At 47.4% G+C, this 18405-nt stretch overlaps 1 protein-coding gene across 5 annotated transcripts in view; it reads right to left on the bottom strand.

Annotated features, from left to right (window-relative positions):
• Positions 1-273: 273 nt before the first annotated feature.
• LOC144145978 (uncharacterized) overlaps positions 274-18405 on the bottom strand; it is a 48271-nt gene continuing 30139 nt past the window's right edge. For 2 of the 5 annotated variants that reach the window (XM_077677863.1, XM_077677867.1), the window contains 3 exons: positions 17727-17812; positions 14581-14658; positions 11819-12018 (listed from right to left, as the gene is read on the bottom strand). In XM_077677863.1, coding sequence (XP_077533989.1) covers positions 11890-12018; positions 14581-14658; positions 17727-17812 — 293 coding nt within the window. In that variant the 3' untranslated portion in view covers positions 11819-11889. Of the gene's footprint in view, positions 402-11818; positions 12019-14580; positions 14659-17726; positions 17813-18405 lie in introns of those variants that run through there. The other 3 variants (XM_077677865.1, XM_077677866.1, XM_077677864.1) reach the window with 3 other exon arrangements.

Here is an 18405-nt window from a genome sequence, read left to right as displayed (position 1 = left end):
TTATCCCTAACTGGCTTGCGAGGCCAAAATCCTGCACGGGGCCGGAAAACTTCCGGAGGGGTTGATTTCTGACGTGATGTCCCGTGATTGGCTGCACGCGCAGAAACGTCACTGTTGATGACGCACAGAGCCAATCACGTGAGACCGCTGGTGAAATCAACTCCGCCGGAAGTTTTCCTTCTCCGCAAGCCTCAGCTTATACATACCGCATCGCTAAGCGGCAGCTTTCAGAAAATCAATCGAAATTAAAAAAAAAAAAACGCGGTGAGGAAACGCGCTCAGTTTTGTCGCTCCAGCAGCCGTGAGAGGGGCAGGGAATCGTCTGTTGTCACGTCGCTCCACGAAACGAGTCCACGTCGGCACTGGAAGTCGTTCGGTCATACCCGTAAAGGGATAGCTGGCTGCGGAGGAGAGTAAGAGAGAAAAAAATACGAAAGTGCAATTGACTGTGTCGTTTTACTCTCGTTACAATATGCTTGTTAACATTAGTCGGGGATACAAGTACACACGGCACACAAACACACACATTAATGCCTGTGGCAAGCATAAGATCGACGGGGAAGAAATAAGTGGTAGCGCCCATTCTCGGGTCGGAAGTGTTGTGAAGACCACCAGTATACGCATGCGCAATGTCAAGTCGTGTGTTGCGGCTATAGGTGAAGTCGCACTCTGCAAAAAAGAAATAATAATAATCCTCGTTGCCCAGCAATTTTTTTTTTCGTTCCCTAATCTTTCTTCTAGCATCTTAGCGTTGTCATCAAATGGCCTCACTCGACTGTTTTGAATTGACTTTTCTTTTTACGAGGCCTACAACGGTAAAGGCACGTAAGTCGATTTATTTCGTCGCCTGGCATCAGGTCACATTATACACTCTCTTAGCCTTAATCTTTCGGTGGTGTATATTGGGATTTTTGTTTGTTTGTTTTTCAGTCTTCTTCATGTTAACGAGCTCCCAAACGCTCGCCTTTGCTAAAAGAACTTCGTAGTTCTTCGCACATTTCTTAAGAAAGGAACCGCTACGTAGTCGGGAACTGTCAGAAGCATCCAGGAACTGTCAGAACGCCCGAGAACTAGGCGTGAAAAGTCAACGACTATACGACGCGCTTACAAATGTCTACGCACCCACACTGTTAGCTTGACCTCCGGCTTGTTTTAAAACGAAAGGAAAAGAGAATGAATGCTCCCCCGCATCGCCCATTCCTTCCTCGAGCGCACTCGTCAAACAAATCGATGCGCCTTCAAACCGGTAGACCGCGCATGCGCGAAAGAAAGAAATAAAGAAAGAAAAATCATCTCAGAGCCTGCTTGTGCCGCACTCCAACTTCACTTGGGCGCGGCGACGGTTCCCAGCGAACCGTGCATAGAGCAACGAATCCCATTTTTACACCGCTTTCCACCAACTCAATTGTGTAACGTGTATACGTCAGCGAGATATCGAGAGGGAAGAAGCGCCCGCTAACCAAACGTTTTCCCCTTTGGGGAAAGGAAATCCCCATTGTTAGGGAAGGCCTTCCTCTCGGCGTACGTCTTCTACCGCGCTATCGTTTAGTCGTCACACGCTGGAGCTTTCAAGGAGGCTTTCGCGTGGGCCCGTGTCCTTTAAAGGGTTGAACACACATGCGGAGAGCGACGCGTTTCCGCACACGTTTTTTTCTTCTCCGGTCCCGTGGCGTTCGTGCGTCTTCCTGACCACTGCCGGACCGGTTTCCGGAGAGGGAGAACGCGTGCGAAAACGCGTCGCTTTCCGCACATGTGTTTGGCCCTTAATCCCTTCTCGCTGTTGTCCTCATCACGCTGTGGGCGACGGGTACACGAATCAGAGCGAAAACGTAACGAGGGGCAATATTTTCTCAGGAGGCATTCTGCGCTGGCGCTCGTGGATGGTCATGTTGGTGCCAGAAGTCTCACGCTTGCGTCTCACGCTTTTCGTTTTAGTTGGCGCGGAACGTGTTTTTGAAGGGCGGCCTGTTTCAGCCCGGGTCACTCTTACGTGATATTTGCGATGAAAGAAAACAGATACAAGGCGTTAAAAAAGCGTGTGCCTACATCGGGTCATCATTACACTCGTCAGCATATAACTGCAGTGGGCCCAAGATACTCCGGGACTCCAGTGTGCTGAACTACCGCAGGTGCGGCGTCGCCTGCGATTGGCGGTGCCTCCGCATCGGAGCGTGGCGCGAAATTCGTTTTGTCGTGTAGACAACTTTCGGGCTATGGAGGAGACTCGACACAGTAATAACACCGCTGGGGTATATAGATAGGTGACCCTATAACAATAACTGCGTGTGCATGTCGAAATAAGTAAAACGAGTTGTAAAGAAACAAATACCAGACCGCCTTTTTCGGAGCTCAGTCGATAAACTAGTCACGAGACGCGTGTCATGATAACCACTCAGACGTTCTCCACGAGTCAAGCTTTCCACGTTGTTTAGAGTACGTAAGCGACACGACAGTCTGTAACGCATTCCTTCTAGGCGTGAGGACCTGTGTGTGTGTGTGTCTGTACCAGGGGTGAGGAGGAGGTTCTCTAGTGATACATCTGTGCAGCCGTACTGAGCCGTGGGCTACTCTGCTATACTGACTGTGATTTCGTTCGCTTTGCATCCCCCGTCTTTCTCTCGGAGTGGTGGTGGTGTGACGACGGTGGTAGCTATAATGTGTAGTTGACGCGTAAGCGTAGTCTCTCAGCCTTTCTATATTAAACTCCTCGTTACCCATCGGCAATATCTCTCGCCTCGGTTACTTGGCTTTCGACGAGCGCACCGTTTCGAGTTCGGTTCCTCCTCTTTTAAACTGGGTGCTTGTCTAGCTCCCTGCACTTCTTTTTTTTTTTGTAATAATTTGCTGACTCATGGTGCCAGCATTCAGAGCCGCATTGCAAGAAAAAAACGCAGCGAGTTTGTTGTTCAAACAGCGCGCCAAAAACACAGGCCGACAGGGAATCGCCCACGCCCGCAGTTTGTCTTGCGGATATACCTTCTGCGCTACTCGAACGATGAATCCAAAGCCACAAAAGGATCCTAAGTCAGAAGGTGTGGATCACTTGAGGGTCGCTTTGTCTGAGGGTTCGCCGTTTCCAACGATTACGTCTTCCGGGGCAACACACGCTGAAAATGTCTTTCGTACTAATGCCTGTCTGCCCCATGAGTATGCACCACGTCGAAAGCGCCGTGTGCATGCGGATGCTATTGTCGTCGCGTGGGATCGCTGCGCACGATAAACTATCGTGCTAACTTGATCCTCTCCGCACATTTATGTTTCGAAATGGTTTGAAGGAAAAAACAATGTACTTCTTTCTTTTTTATTCGTTTCGAAAGAAAAAAATAGTCCATCTGGGAGGTGGAAGCAGAAACAATCAAATCGTGCCGTCGACATCTGTCACGGTGCGGCGAGTTAGTGCTTGTACTTTCTTTGACCTTTAAGGTATGAAAGGGGATGTGAAACAGCGAACTGTGGTAAATGACATTAAACTTGTGTCTGTGTTGTAACTGCGTTCACGTTTCAACACTGGATCATCCGTGATGGAGACGGCAAAGAAAAAACAAATGGCAATCTCGTACACCTTCTCATGAGCATCTTGCTTGTCAACCCACAAAAACCGCGTTTGACGTATGGTGTAGCGCTCCTCGGAACGGCGAAACGTGCTGTTCTCCGCTTTTCACAAGTTTTTTCCTGTTTCCTCGAAATTCAATCCCCGTATTCGTGCGTAGCCTCGTTATACAAGCCGGTTAGCCAAAGAAGCCTCACAGAAATACCAGTTTGGGCGGCGAACCTACTCAGTTCTGTCGACCAGAAAAGGAAAGGAAAAAAAATGTGTTGCTGTCTCCGACGAGCACGGGAGAAGTCGACGAACAATCACCCCCGCGAGCACGTATAGCCACAAACTACGCGGAAGCCACATTTATATATAGTTTCAGTTTCTCTTGAATTTGTTCAAAGGGCTTTCGGGAAACTGCAAAGGAAAGCCAAGTGGAACTGATTGTCGATTCTGTAAAGGCAGCTGGCACTTGCCATTGCGTGAACTATATTCCGGCTTTTTCTGACGGTGTGAAACAAAAGTGACTCATCGGCAGCGTCAATTAAAACTTCCGGCAATCTTGCCGTTTCTAACCAAACAGCGTATTTCTGCAGATTGAATGCGAAGGAAGGGTTGGGATCGATGAAGAACTGTCGGGCTTGTCATGCACCACTTCTAGTTTCAAACTTCATTCAGTAAGTCTAGTTACGCAAAATGTACACGTGCGGCCACGTCTAACGATGAGCAGACGTGAGTGTGTTGGAAATTTACGGAGATCTGGTGAAGAAATATTGCTACTTGTAAATTAACAAAATAAACTATGCGAGTGATAGCAAAGTTGCATCGTGACCGTTAGCGTAAACCGGCGACATAGTGTCGAACCAAAATCCCTGGGCAATGATTCTTCAGTGTGCGTACACTCGGCAAGCGTAACGAACATGTCGCCTGCTAGTATCGTCTGCTAGCTCAGAGCGCTAGTGCTCAGTTCCACGCACGCAGGCTGCGTCGTCTGCTCTAGACTGCTGCCTGGCCCTCGCGTGGGATATATAGTGTTGCCACATAGTTGCCAGCTGCCTGCCAATCGAAGCTAAAAAGTTAGGGGCTCACATTTTTGCTCTGGTATCCGTGCCTAGGGGCAGAAAAGCGTATACAACAGACTGCTGTGTGGAAGAGCTGCGTGTTCGCTCGCAAAGCTGTGTGCTACGTCCTGGCCGAGGAGAGAAACTCTAACCTCGTTACGAATTACAGTGTGTATTTTACTGACCGAGCACGGCTTGTGTTGTGTCGGGAAATGTGGTTAGGAAACAAAACAAACAATACAAGGCTTGGCACTTCTATGCACTTTGTTTTCTTGCCTGTTCTGTTCTTTCGTCGCCTTTGTGTACATAAGATGCGATATGAAATAAACGACCGTTCTGCCCTCTTCTCTTGAACATGCTCTGGCCTCTGTGTCTGACTTCACTCGATCGTCATAGCTGCTGGATCAACTCTGGCTCGCTTAGAGAAAAGCCCATGCGCAGCCTCTTGGCCGAACACGCCAACGTATTGAGGATGGAAAGAGGATGGACAGGGTTGTCACTTTTAGGAAGGTTTAAGCCGGTTAACGAGCAGACGCAATTAGGCGACCGGTATTAAGAAAACCCAGGATAAACGACAATTCCAAAAACTAACTTTCCAGGCTTCTTTTTTTCTCTCCCTCTCTCCTCCTCTCTCCGAAATTCAGTTTGTTCAGCTTTGACCCCCAAAAATGTGTCTTCGCAGTGAGAGAGAAATAGTAAGAGGGGGGATTAAATAAACGTTTATTTCAGCAGAAAAGTTAAGGGTATGGAGTGTGGTTAGCATCTTGAGCTGTAGAACTTAGCTGTTCCTGCTCCACAAGGCGGCAACATCAGGAAATGCTCTCATTATTAACCAAAAGTCCATAGCTATATTTTAACACTGGGGAAACCTGTCTTTCTGTCACCGGGGAGTTGTAATTGAGCGCCCGGACTGTACGTAGCAGACGATGCCGCAGAGCCTACGCGTCCATAAGCGTTTTTGAATGTGCACAGTTGCGAGGAAACGAAAATTGAAAATGCGCTCATCTGAATCGCCCTAAATTACTGGCACGGGATGCAGCAACGCGATATTCAGCTCCCGGCTGCGAACTGGGAAACGCTGGAACGCCAAATTGCCTGGCGTATTACACGAAGTTAAGGACGGAAAGTTGGTCTAGTTGGTAACTTGATACTGAAGACAATTTTTAGCGTTAAAAAGTGGCACAAAAGATAGAAATACACGGTTTCGTCACGTGTATATTTCTGTTCTGTGTCCAGTCTTCTTGAACGTTGACAATGTCTTCAGTACGGGAAGTTAGTCGTGTTTACGCGTGTTGGAGGGGGGGGGGGTGAGGAGGAGAGGGGGGGGGGGAATAAGGGGAGCGGAACCTATTGCTTTTCAAAACAGGCAATAAAGTAAGAAATTTTTCGGTTAACTTTAGGAAAATTCTGAGAAACACGTCAAGTAGCCTCTACGCCGATATTAAGAGTAAAAGAAGGTATTAACCGCCTCGAGTCCACATTTATCCCCACTTGACCTCGTCCATCATTACTGCGAACCCCCTTATGGCTGCGCCCAAAATCATTAGAGGGAAGGTGCAGTGAACGTCCTTTCGTAGAGCCAGAAACGCGGTAGCCGCGGGGCGAGTTCGGTAGTCGTGTATTACCTCACCAGCTAGGCAGGCTTCCCGGGCACTTACGTTTTCCCCAGGGTCACATTCGCTGCTTTTAACGGCTGGTGGTCGCCTCTAGTCCAACGTGGGGCGAGGCACATTCGCGGAACATTGAGCATAATCCCCCAAACTTCGCAAATATTCGCTATCTGTCTAATATGGCCACATTTACCGAATTGCTTGTTCTAAACCAACCTGGTTTATAAAAATTCGGATCCCCCTTTTTAAAAGAAAGATGTTTAAAACGTGAAGTTTTCTGTCATGCAACCTGAGTCAATGTCAAAGTTCAAAATTCAAACTGCTTAAGTGTCGGAATGATACCTCTCTACTGGCTGACGAAATTTTTTTGCAAAAGGGTATCTGATTGCTTGCACCTTATTCTAGCTACTCCCGAACTATCTCTGTATCAGAAATGGGATCTCTTTAAACAGGAAATTAGGAATGATGCAATAGAGGAGTCAGCTCGGCTTTCGTTTTTAAAACGCTTTCATGTACGGGAACTTTCCCGTACATTCGTAGCACTTCACGAACTGGAAGCAGTCAATGCGGGATCAACTTTGGAAGAAATTGGAATTGTTAAAGGACAATTGCAAAAATATGTAACTGAAAAGTATCACGGTGCCTTAATTCGGTCCAGAACTGAAAGGTTATTTGATAGTTATCCTTCTCGCCGGGTGTCTTAGTGATGAGCGCCAATCCGCACTTGCAAAGGCGATAATTGAATTTTATTAGATGCAGAGCATCTCATTCACTCGCCTTGTCCCTCCGGCGTCGTCGTCGTCGTCGTCGGCGTTGTCCGCCCCTCCCCCATTCTCCTCGCCGCGCCAGCTGCGCTCTCCGCCGCTCACCCCCTCTCCTCTCCGATAGCGAACACTCTCTCGCGAGGGGCATTGGATTGGATTCGATTGGATTGGATTGGTTTGGCTTGGATTTGGATTGGATTGTATTAAAGTGGATTGTGTTGCGTCATAGCCGCGGCACGTTGCGTCATAGCCGCGGCAGACGCGCTGGGGCCGGCGCATGTGCAGTACTCTCTCTTCCGCGGTTTCCTCTCCTTCGGGCGCGCTGCGCATATAACCGGTGTGCCGATCTCCGGCGAAGCAACATCCACGCTTGGCTCAACCACCTAGAGTCCACGCCGCTTTATAAGTACGCCAACGTCGTCATCGACCTGGACCGGCTTACGCAGTCCCCTCAACGTTGTGCGCTGTTGCGACCGAGCGGGGGCACCCGATCCGAGCTCCGTGGCCTCCGACATACGAGTGGTAGCGTGTATGATGCGAGCGGCCAGCCGCTGTTGCAGCCGTGAAGAAGTCCAGAAGCCGTAGGCTAACGTAACTGATTACTTCATAGCGAGAGGTGAGCCGAAGCCAAAGAACAATGCCCCGACGGGCGAGGTTACAATACAGGACTCGAGCAGAGCGACAACATCGATTCGCTGCTCTAACAGGAATGGTTTACAACGCTTGGGCAGCTCTATTTACACCCAAAAGCGATAACGGTCAAACGCAACAAGCGGGAACACGCCCAACACTCTTTCTAGAGTTCGTAAGCCGTTCATAGCCTCGGGCACGTTGAGTCCGAGAGAGGGGAGAGAGGAGGACTCCGTTGCGATCGACGGGGCCTCTGTGTCCTTGAAGAGCGTGGAGACGAGCCTCGCGGGCAGCCGCCGAAGTTTTGAAATGCGCCGAGAGCGAAGCGTCTGACGCGGCTTGTCGCAACTTGCCACCGACATGGTTGCGCCTGTTTTCGAAGGAGCACGCAGGGGCTTCGCCGCACAGCCGAGGAGTGGTGCGGGACAGTACGGCGGCGCTGGCCGATTCGTAACAGCGCGCTATAAAACGCGGTCCCATCGCCGCTCCGCCAATGCGTCGCATCAACACAGGGGTTCCCGCGAGGGGAGGTGAGAGTTTTTATTACAAAGGGGTTAGGTATACTGAAGCAAATGAAATTGTCAGTGCTTTCCACACACATTACAGCACGTTATTTGGGGGGTCCAGTATTAATACTCGGCATTTAAAGTTCCCTTCTCTCATTGGCTTACTTCGCAGGCTTACAGATGACGAGTGCATGATGGTGACTAACAAGATCCCGGGGCCAGATGGCCTTGGTGGGGAGCTTTATCAGAAGTTTTCTGGTATCCTTGCTCCAGTTCTCTTGGACGTATTTACGGCTGCCTATGATCATTATATGTTGCCGCCAACCTTTCATTCGGGACACACGGTGCTAATCCCCAAAACTGCGGATGCAGAGAAACTAAGGTATGTAGAGGGTTACCGACCAATCTCCCTCTGCAACGTTGACTACAAAATATTTGCAAAAATTTTATCTAGGCGCCTTCAATTTGTAATCACTAGTTTAGTGGGGTCCCACCAAATTTGCGGTATTCGGGGCAGGAGTATTCACACAAATATTCATATTGCTCGTTCTTCTTGGAGTGCGTGTCCGATTCGGTAGATCAGGTGGCCCTAATACAAACTGACTTTGCAAAAGCGTTTGATCGGGTTTCTCACGATTTCTTATTCGCACTTCTGGCAGCAGCCAACTTAGGTGATGTGTCATATAAAGGCATCAAGCTGTGCTATAATCGGTGCCCTACACAGCTTATCGTCAATCGTATTCCGTCTAAGCCGATTGCGATCAAGTCGTCTGTCAGACAAGGCTGGCTCCTGTCGCCGTTGCTGTTCGCATAGTACCTCGAGCCTCTTTGTCTCAGCATTCAGCAAAGTCAAGGAGTGAAAGATTTTTGCTTCCAATCGTGCGAAGTTAAGGTGCTTGCTTATGCAGATGATATAGCGTATTTTTGCGCTGACAAAAAGAGTGTCCAGGAAGCCCGTACAGTGACTAAGCAGTTCTGCGATGTGTCTGGAGCGGATCTTAATATGGATTTTGGATCGGACAATGGGGAACGAAACCATCCAGATCCGCCGGTATTATTTGGGATAGCGCCCCACTTCAGTACCTCGGCGTGCCGTTACATCAAATACGGAACACAGGGCCTCATTGGTCATCAGCGCTCACGCAAGTTAAGCGCGCATCGCAGGCATGGAATGGGCGAGACCTCTCTGTGTTTGCACGTGCAAGAGTGTGTAATGTCTTCCTTGCCACAAAGCTCATTTTTATGTTCTTCAAGTGCTGCACTGTGCGCGAGCAGAAGTTCAGGCCCTACGAGTTTTTGCAACATTTGTGTGGGGTTCTCAATGGGAACATATGCGCAGGGACAACTTGTTTCTTCCTTTAAAGGCAGGGGGTGTTGGGCTCATGCATTTGTTTGTACAGCAAGTTGTGTCTCGTTTTTTCTTCTTCAAATTGCTTGATCACCCACTTTTATTAACTATACTTCAGCAGCGCATAAGTTTCCATTTGCCTTTTTGGCTTATGTGTATGGGCGAAGTTAATACGAAGCCTCCATGGGGATTTCTCAAGGAGGTCGTGGAGTCTTTTAACTTTCTTTCCGCACGGTTTTCCTTGGAATATCTGTTCAGCATGTCAAGGAAAACTGTGACGAGCACTCTTATTGAAAGTCTATTCCCGGTGCCTATTTTTCGCCAGCCTTACTTAGGCCAGGAGAAAAGCAATGTTTTAAAACGCGTAATGAGTATGTGTATTCCGCCAAATGCAAAAACGTTTTTCTTCAAGTTGCATTCTTCCACACTCCCAGTTAAGACATGGCTGCGCGTAAAGGGAATGTCTATTCCTTGGTCGGACAATTGTCGCCTCTGTAATCAACCAGAGACAACTGATCATTGTTTTGTGTTGTGCCGGGACGCTATGTTGTTCTAGGACGTTTTGCAGCGGACACTAAAAAAAGGACATTGACATCACCGCGTACACCATTCGATTCCTGCCATTTGAAGACACTGCCATATGACGTTTTTGTTGTCCTAGGATTGTTTAGCTTGTGCAAAGTGCCGCATGACTGATCGGCATGCGGAACCCCCTAGGCCGACCAAGTGCATTTTTCGGGAACAGGCGGCGTTGGTGCGGAGCGTTTATGCTGCGGCGAGTGATCCCCCGGAGTGGCTGTCTCTTTTGGATGCGTGCGTTTGCTTGCCTGAGTTTTGATCTTTGTTCGACTGATGTCCTTGCCCTTTGCTATCTGTTAGTGTTTCTATTGCGTGTTAAGTGTCTTGTCTTTTGAAGTTTTATAAAATTTCCATGCATTAAAGAAAAAAAAGGAATAGCGCAGTTAGATAGACGTCGGTTTCGTAATGAGAGGGACACCACGGGTTCGATTCCGACAATGGGGGGCGTTTTTTTTTTTTCTTCTTAAGACGCTTTATGTGCCTTCGCTTATCATGATAATAGTTTTGTAAGGCCCATTGGGTAAAGTTCGCGCTTCTGCAGTGCGTTTTGGCGGGAAATTTAACGCCATCAATTAGGCATAGAAAGCTCCGCTTTAAAAAGAGGCGTTTCTCGAAGCTACTCTTTTTCTCTGCAACTCTTCCCTGTCCCTGTAAAGATGGCATTTATTATTGCTGCGCGGCGTTATGTAAGGCCCTCTTACAGGCAACAAAATGCCCCTGAATTAAAATGTATTTAGGCGTATACACGTTGCCTAATAGAGAAGAAAAAAAAGGCAGAGAGAAATTTTAATAGCGTACCCGAAAATTCAAACCCTGCCCATCTACATGACTCGGCAGTGCACGCGAAGAGAAAACAATCCGATTGTGTAAAAAAGTGCGAGAAAAGGTCAATGTACGGTTAACTCGCCCTGCCCGAAAATGTGCACTTGTGCAGCCGGGCGTACTTACACACGTATACGGGCGGGCGTGCGAGTTGATGTGGGTACATGAATGTGGGTGCATGAGTGCGGTCGTGTTCGTACTCGAGGAAACACGCGTCGCACTACACCCTTATCCTAAACACCACATGATCCTTCCATACTTGTGAATCGCCTGCCTATCTCTTTAACTTCCGCGTTATGTGAACTCATTAGCGCCTTATTACAATAGTCGGCGTTTGACAACATGAATGGCCCATCGGGCGAAAAGGACGGTATTGGTGTCGGCGGCGTCTGTGGCAGGGAAACAGCTCCTAAACCCGCGTGTCTGCGGAACATTTCATGGCGCGCGCTTCGCAATAAGTACAAGGAAAGGATTGCGCTACTAGGCAACGCTTGCGCATGCGCAGAGCCACGTGGAAACAGGGCAGTGCCGCGGTGGTTGCGACCGCTGTTTGGCATCCGGCGATAGCGACACGTCACCAAACTCCGTCCTCGCTGTCCTAACCCAGCGGCGCAGCACTCACCATCCAACCAAACCGCTCTGTGTGGCGGTAGATTTACGAACAATATCATTCAAGTAATTCCGCTCTACAAGCAACAGGTTAACATAGAAATTCCAAGAAATAACTCGCACCAGTCCAATCGCAAAACTCGAAAACGTAACCCGCTTAAAAACTTGAAAACATTAGTCACAGCGCAAGACTGAGTTCACATTCACGACTCATAACGAAAGCTTAGGCGTCCCGCGATTTTTTTATTAGAATATGTTGCAACTGGCTCAGGGATCTTTATTCGAAATTCAAGATTCCTAGGTTGTTGTTTATTTTTTTTCACTTTTTAGTAGCTTGTCCTGAGTGAGCCCGAAACGAACGCAGGTGGTGAAAATACATTTTCAGTATTTATTTTATTTTATCGCGTGCCACGAACGCCTGTAGTTCAATCTAGGGTCAAATCTGTCCGCGGAAACTTCCCGAGAGTGCAGTAGCCATTGTCGCACACGCCGGTCTTGTACGTCTTTAGCACAAAATTGATTTTCTCCGAGACCCTCCGTTCGGTGAACTCGAGCTGCAAAAACGAAGGTAAGACGCATCGTTTCACAAAGTTTCATACTACGTTTAAAGCACGGGTTTTTTCGTCGAAATGCACACTGCCATGAGCCATATATACATATAGATATGAGTGAAGCTGTTATGACACCGCTTTTGTGCATATTTTTGTAACATTTCTTGCCTACTTATTTCGGTTATAATGATCTGCTGGCTTCCGGCCTCTTGTGATAAGTATTAGGGGCAAGCAGTTTTCCTAGCTACGAAAGCTGGTGGCGCGGTTGGTACACGACAAAAATACTTAGCGCAAAGGAAACCTTGAGCAACTCTTAAACAAAACTGGCATACATAACCGAAGCTAACACTGATTTTAATTAAAAAACGACATTATAGTGGCTTAAAAAATAAAAATTACCTCTTCCAACGTAAAAAAAAATTGCGCCATGCAGAAAGGCGAGATAATTGCACAAAATCAATCAAAAACTTCTCTCGTATACGCTCGTTTCGCCGCAAATAACTTAGTAACTCTATAGCCATTAGGCCATCCCTGGTGAATACTTCCCCTACTAGTCCTATCGAGCTATCGTATTCCGCAAACTACCGTATTTTTTTTCGTGATTCTAAGCACCCTCCCCTACATTCGGAAAAAAAATTGGGAGAAAAGTTTGCATGCGAATCTAAGCACCCTCTTCTCTAACCAAACATCGCAAGGTGGAATTCAGGCGCGTGGGAATAGATACGAGTTGACGTTGTGGCCAAATAATTTATGATATTTTTAATTAAAACCACTTAACGGAACAGAAGACGACCTGCTGGGGGATACTGAAAGCGGTGACCCAAGCGGCACAATGGAAACGAATGGTAGTGAGGGTTACTGAGTATATCATACGTACGTGGTGGGATCACTGCCTGTACTTTTTTTTTTTAACGCTCGATAAGTAAAAAAATATTCTTTGGGCCCGTGTCTCAGAGATACGGCGGCGAAAAAATTGGCGAGGGCGGGGTAATTTAGGTTTTCATAATCTAAGCACCCCCTCACTTTGGGCATCGCGGTCGTGGAAAAAAGGAGGTGCTTAAAATCGAGGAAATACGGCATATAAGAATTCATGTTTAGTTCCAGCTTGTTGGCCCAGTGGGCAACAGCGCCACAGCACTGCAAATAAAAAAAATTCAAATCCCAGGCCCCATCGGTTGTACGTTATTACAGAACAAGAACGCACGTGTGTTTCAGCTGAAGACGAGTGTCAAGACATAAACGCTATTCTGCCTCCCCCAAGATATTATGGAGTCGCAAAACCAGGGGCGGTATTCCCGAGTTTTGTCCCTTTTGCGTCCCTTTCAAAAGTGTCCCTTTTGGCAAGCCCTGATTGGCTAAAAGCAAACAATCGGAAGTGACGTAACGCAAGCGCGGCAAACATACTGCCAACGCCCAATGCTTAACCGGAAGTACGTCACGATGAAAGGGACGCAAAAGGGACGTTTTCAAAAGGGACAGTTACGAGAATACCGTACCGTAAGGGACGTTTTCAAAAGGGACATTTACGAGAATACCGTAACTGTCCCTTTCATCGTGACGTACTTCCGGTTAAGCATTGGGCGTTGGCAGTATGTTTGCCGCGCTTGCGTTACGTCACTTCCAGGGCAGAAACACACGGTTAATGTCCCCACGAACGGTGCCGGTCTAACAAAAGCGCTCTTGTGTAGGTTTGGGCGTTTATGATGTGTTATCGCGCTAAAGTTGGCCACACGTACGGCACCCGGTAGTTTAAGTAATGGTCAGTTGTAAACAGAGTTCTGTATACTTTCGTTGTGCCAACTCACGTAGGCTCTTGCTGAAGCACACCAATACGTTATTTCGGACTGATATACACCAGCTGAGGTGGGCTCACAAAGTGAGAAAAATGCGGTAAAATACGGTTGCAAAAAATTTCAGGAAAATTGTAATAGCGGGTTGTAAAGTAGAGTTCGCAACGTGTATGTGTGTGCACGTGTATACGTTAAATGCGTATGCGTTGTGTTTAATTTTATTATTCGCCTGTATTCATCTTTATCCCCCATAATGAATTTAAGTTCCCAAAATGCTATATTATATCACCTTGAACATCGCTGTCATTATTTTATGCTTTACTTTCGGTGGTTGTTGTTGCCTTTCTCCACTAAGGCAACCAGAGAAAGGCATTCTTTCTCTGCACGATCTGCACTACGAGCAGTACAGGAAGGTCATTTTTTAAGCCATTGCGACATCCTTGAAGTTCTTCTGCAAATTCCAAACCCGTGAATAGTGTTGAGGCACAAGTACGTGGCTCTCATTCCATGATTGAACTCATCCGCTGAAACCGATTATTATTGAGCCATTAATTGAAACACGTATAATTATCGATTATCACAGTTAATTCCCGGCATCTGTTGCCTTGCATGCGTAACTATCAACAAAAACATTGGGTTTGCTGTACTGCGCATTCCAGCCCTTTTACCTTTCGCTGCGACCTTCGGCTTCTATATATATGCAGCTATATCTATAGCGATTGTATTATCCTGCTTTCCCCTTTTCTACTAAGGGTGACAGACGCGCGCTGCTTACCAGACACCGAACTCCATCCTGGCGTTTCTCGAACACACCGGAATTGCATTCAACTTGGCAGGATTGCACGACTGAAAACTGCAAAATTTAGCGAGGACGCATCGTAAGAAGCACCGCCAAACTTGAAAATCATGAAGAGAAATGCTGGTCCAAAACGCTGTAGCTCTTCGACGGACCATTTTATAGTAAACCAGTCGGGATCAGGCAGCAGTTTTACAATTTTCTGAGTTTTTCGTAGCCATTAGATGTTTTAGCGTCCTTTGAAAACTACGACCATGATGTAAAGTTCAAAGCGTGCGGTCGTGCAAATTCCTTTATTAAAATAATGGCACGATAATAGCGCATGGAGTAACTTGGATGTGAAGTCAAAGTTCTATATTGTTTTCAGCCCAGAAAGTGGGGTAAAATGGTCAGGCTTAGCTGGACAGAAATTTTATTTACATCATTGACAAAATTACACCATATGAGCAGTGTAGCTATATCAAAGCGACCGTTTTTTAAACGTTTTAAAATCCCCCTGCGAACAGGCGCGAACAGCAAAGTGGACCGCAACTACATGGCGTGGCAAGTCAACATCCGATTCGAGGGATTTAGGTGGCCGTGTGATATTGCTACGGGGCGGCAGAACAAACGAGGTGAATCATGCGAACGATCTATATTTGCAGTATGTAGAAGGCGACAAACCCACCACCGACGACGACGAGGGAGCGGCTGGCGCGAGCTCTCTTGAGTGAAAAACTTTATAAGGCCTCTCGTCTAATAAAGTTTTTCACTCAAGAGAGCTCGCGCCAGCCGCTCCCTCGTCGTCGTCGGTGGTGGGTCATGGCCCTGTGAGGGCCATGACCCATGACCTGTGGGTTAATTAAAGGAGCCATGAAGACAAAAGACAAGTTGGGTTTATTAGAAAGACTGCTTAGTTCCGATAACAATGATATCAATATCATCGCAATCTTCGAACAAATAACGGAGATATTAAAGAAAACGTGTGAAGCAGTCGCGACCCCCTAGCCAATTTCCCGCAACTTTTCTATGACGTCACGGAACCTTGTTTGTGCGATTGGCGGCCGCCTAACTCACCTGTCGCGACGAAACATGACTGGACGTCTGTAATGGGGCCTCTAGTTCCATTTGACCGCATCACTTGAATGCTAGCGTGCAGTTAACGCACTGAAAATTATGTTTTATTGTTGGCCCGTATGACGTCATTCTTGCGCATAACAAGTCACTGTGGCGCAAAATTTGAAAGTTTTTAAATACTTCTTGCTTTCTTTTCGTTAAAAAAACATCTTTTGTGGCTCTAATGGAGCTGAGTGAGATACTGAATCCTAGTTCTTTCAAATTAAACGAAGTTGTATTTTCTCTTCATGGCTCCTTTAAGGAGAGTGTAAAGTTGGGCTTGTTGGTGATGCATTCTTGTAGGCTAAGCGCGAGGCAGACACAGGACGAGACAAGAGATGGGACGAGGACGAGCGCCCATCTCTTGTCTCGTCCTGTGTATGCCTTGCGCTTAGCCAACAAGTTAAGCAAGGGTCAGCCTATGTGTCCCGTGACAATTGTTTTACGAGAATTTCTTTTAATTGACTAGGTGACTGCAGCGCAGCTTGCACACGGACAGAAGGGAGGAGAACTAGACACACACGAGCGCGGGGTGACCACCAGCGCTCGTGTGTGTCTAGTTCTCTTCCCTTCTGTCCGTGTGCAAGCTGCGCTGCACAGTCCCGTAATAATCATGTTCAACCACCAAGTCCAAATAGCCACTTTAGCGCATTCCATTTTTAATCGGCTGTTTTTAAACAAGGTGGGTTTCTTTTGGGAAGGTTTGCCAAAATGTTCCGTCAGTATGCGGAATGGGAAGTAACTTGAGACCCAGTTTTAAGGGTTTCATTGGCATAAAGGGACGGACAACCCATTTTTGAACAAATTTTCTCTATCCCAGATGAAAGGGCATCGCTTAAAACACCTTAACCCGAAATGGTTTTGCTGATAGCGCTCTAGAATTTTTGAAATCGGAAATTTAGATCTACCTGCCATACGTGGTCGGCCAAAAGGAAGGCTGGCCACCATGACAGTCAGCCGTACGGCAACACACTTTTAGCTGCACGTGAGATTAAAAGTGGCGTATAAAAACTTGTCCCCGGCTAAAACAACAATATTATGCAACTTTTTCTATTCCTTCATGCGGCTTTTAGATCAGGAGTTGAAGTCTCAGTAAATATTGGAACACGTAAGATAGTGTCACGTTTAGACACCGCGTGTCGCCACCTTTAAGACTTCAAAAATTTTAGTGCAAAATTAAAATTATTTCCGCCTGTTTTTCTTTTGAAATTCCTTGCGGTACCCCAGTATACAAAAATGAAGAAAGCTCACACTAATGCGTAAGACTTGAAAGTAGGGAAGCTGTACGCAACAAGCGTTTTTTTCTCTTTTTCGCCTCAGGGCGTTTTTTAAGCCTCGCCGCTGTACAGCTTGATGTTCGTCTTCCTCTATCGCTCCCCGTTCTGCGCCGCACGTGGCCTCGTGGCCTTCCTTCGTAACGCGCGCTTATCGCTGCGGCGGCAGCCTCCTCGCCCTCCTCCGCCATGTCCCGCCCATGGGTACCACGCGGGTCTCCTTTTCCTCCTTGCCTATCTCTCCCCTGCCGCCTATCTCTCCCCGTTATCGAGCCGCTGCTACGTGCCGGACGCTTGCGGAAGGGGTTCTGGTTTGACCTCTAGCGCTCAAGGGCAAAACTGGTCACCCCGCAAAGACTGCCCGAGGTAGTTTAGTGTAGCTTGCGCTACAAAACGCTGGCTTTCATATAAGCTAGAGCGCATGCACTCCCCCAAAACCGGTTGTCTGTCCCATTAAACTGCAGTTTACCTTGCGAGTGGTCGTATGGGGGGGGGGGGCAGGTTTTACCAACCAAGTTACTTAAATGATGTTGAACACCTGTGATCAAACTACAGAGACTGCGAAAATGACCGTTAACAGTTGGTGTCAAAGGGCCATGAAGAAAAGCCAAATTTTGTTGCCGCGTTCAGTACCAGTGGTTTTAACAACCCTTAACTCTCATTAATTTGAGCGTATGGTTTGAGATACCTGCACCACAAACTCGTCAATAACACCTCAGCGCACACTGTGGGATCACTGGCTTATATACCACGTACCTTGCCCCCTACGATGGTCAAGTAATCCTTGTTTCGGCAGTTGGTTGACCACTCATTCGTCTGATGGATCGGCGGGGTGTCCGGGCCTGCATAGAAGACCTCGAGAGAGTCTAGAAATGCTGTACCCAAGGAAACTTGCATCTGCTGCGCAGAAGAAAAGAATACCTCATGTTTTTGCGAGGATTAGTATTTGTATTCATACCGTACGTACATCAGAAAATCTGCACCGCCTAGCCCTGTTGTGCTTGAGTTTGGCACCAGCATCAGCTGTCAGCCAGGTAATTGATTGATTGATTGATTGATTGATTTATTGATTGATTGATTGTACCTATTCGTGGCAGTGTAATCGCCGTGAAAGCGATTACACTGCCACGCGCAAATCGCTGTGAAAGACGCGGAAAAACCGACCGCACTCTCTTCAATTGTCCTCATTATGTACCCCTGGCATGGCCTAAACGACGTCATTGCGGCCATGGCTGTCCTATTGGCTGTCGCGGGTAAACTTCGCGGCTTATTTCTCGCATTTCCTGTGACGATCATCGGTCGGCGGCGCTGTGTACGAACCTCTTCTATGCCTGAACCTGTACGAACAGTTTTGGCGTTTTTTATGGGTTTTCAGTGCGCCCGGAGTTAGACTGACGAACTCAATACTCCCCTTTCAACCAGACCACTCTACAAC

Source organism: Haemaphysalis longicornis, unplaced genomic scaffold, assembly GCF_048455015.1.
Source record: "Haemaphysalis longicornis isolate Haplotype H1 unplaced genomic scaffold, Haemaphysalis longicornis Haplotype H1 scaffold_7, whole genome shotgun sequence".
NCBI lineage: Eukaryota > Metazoa > Arthropoda > Arachnida > Ixodida > Ixodidae > Haemaphysalis > Haemaphysalis longicornis.
Note: the sequence above shows the minus strand (reverse complement) of the source record. Positions and strands in the feature narration are given on the sequence as shown.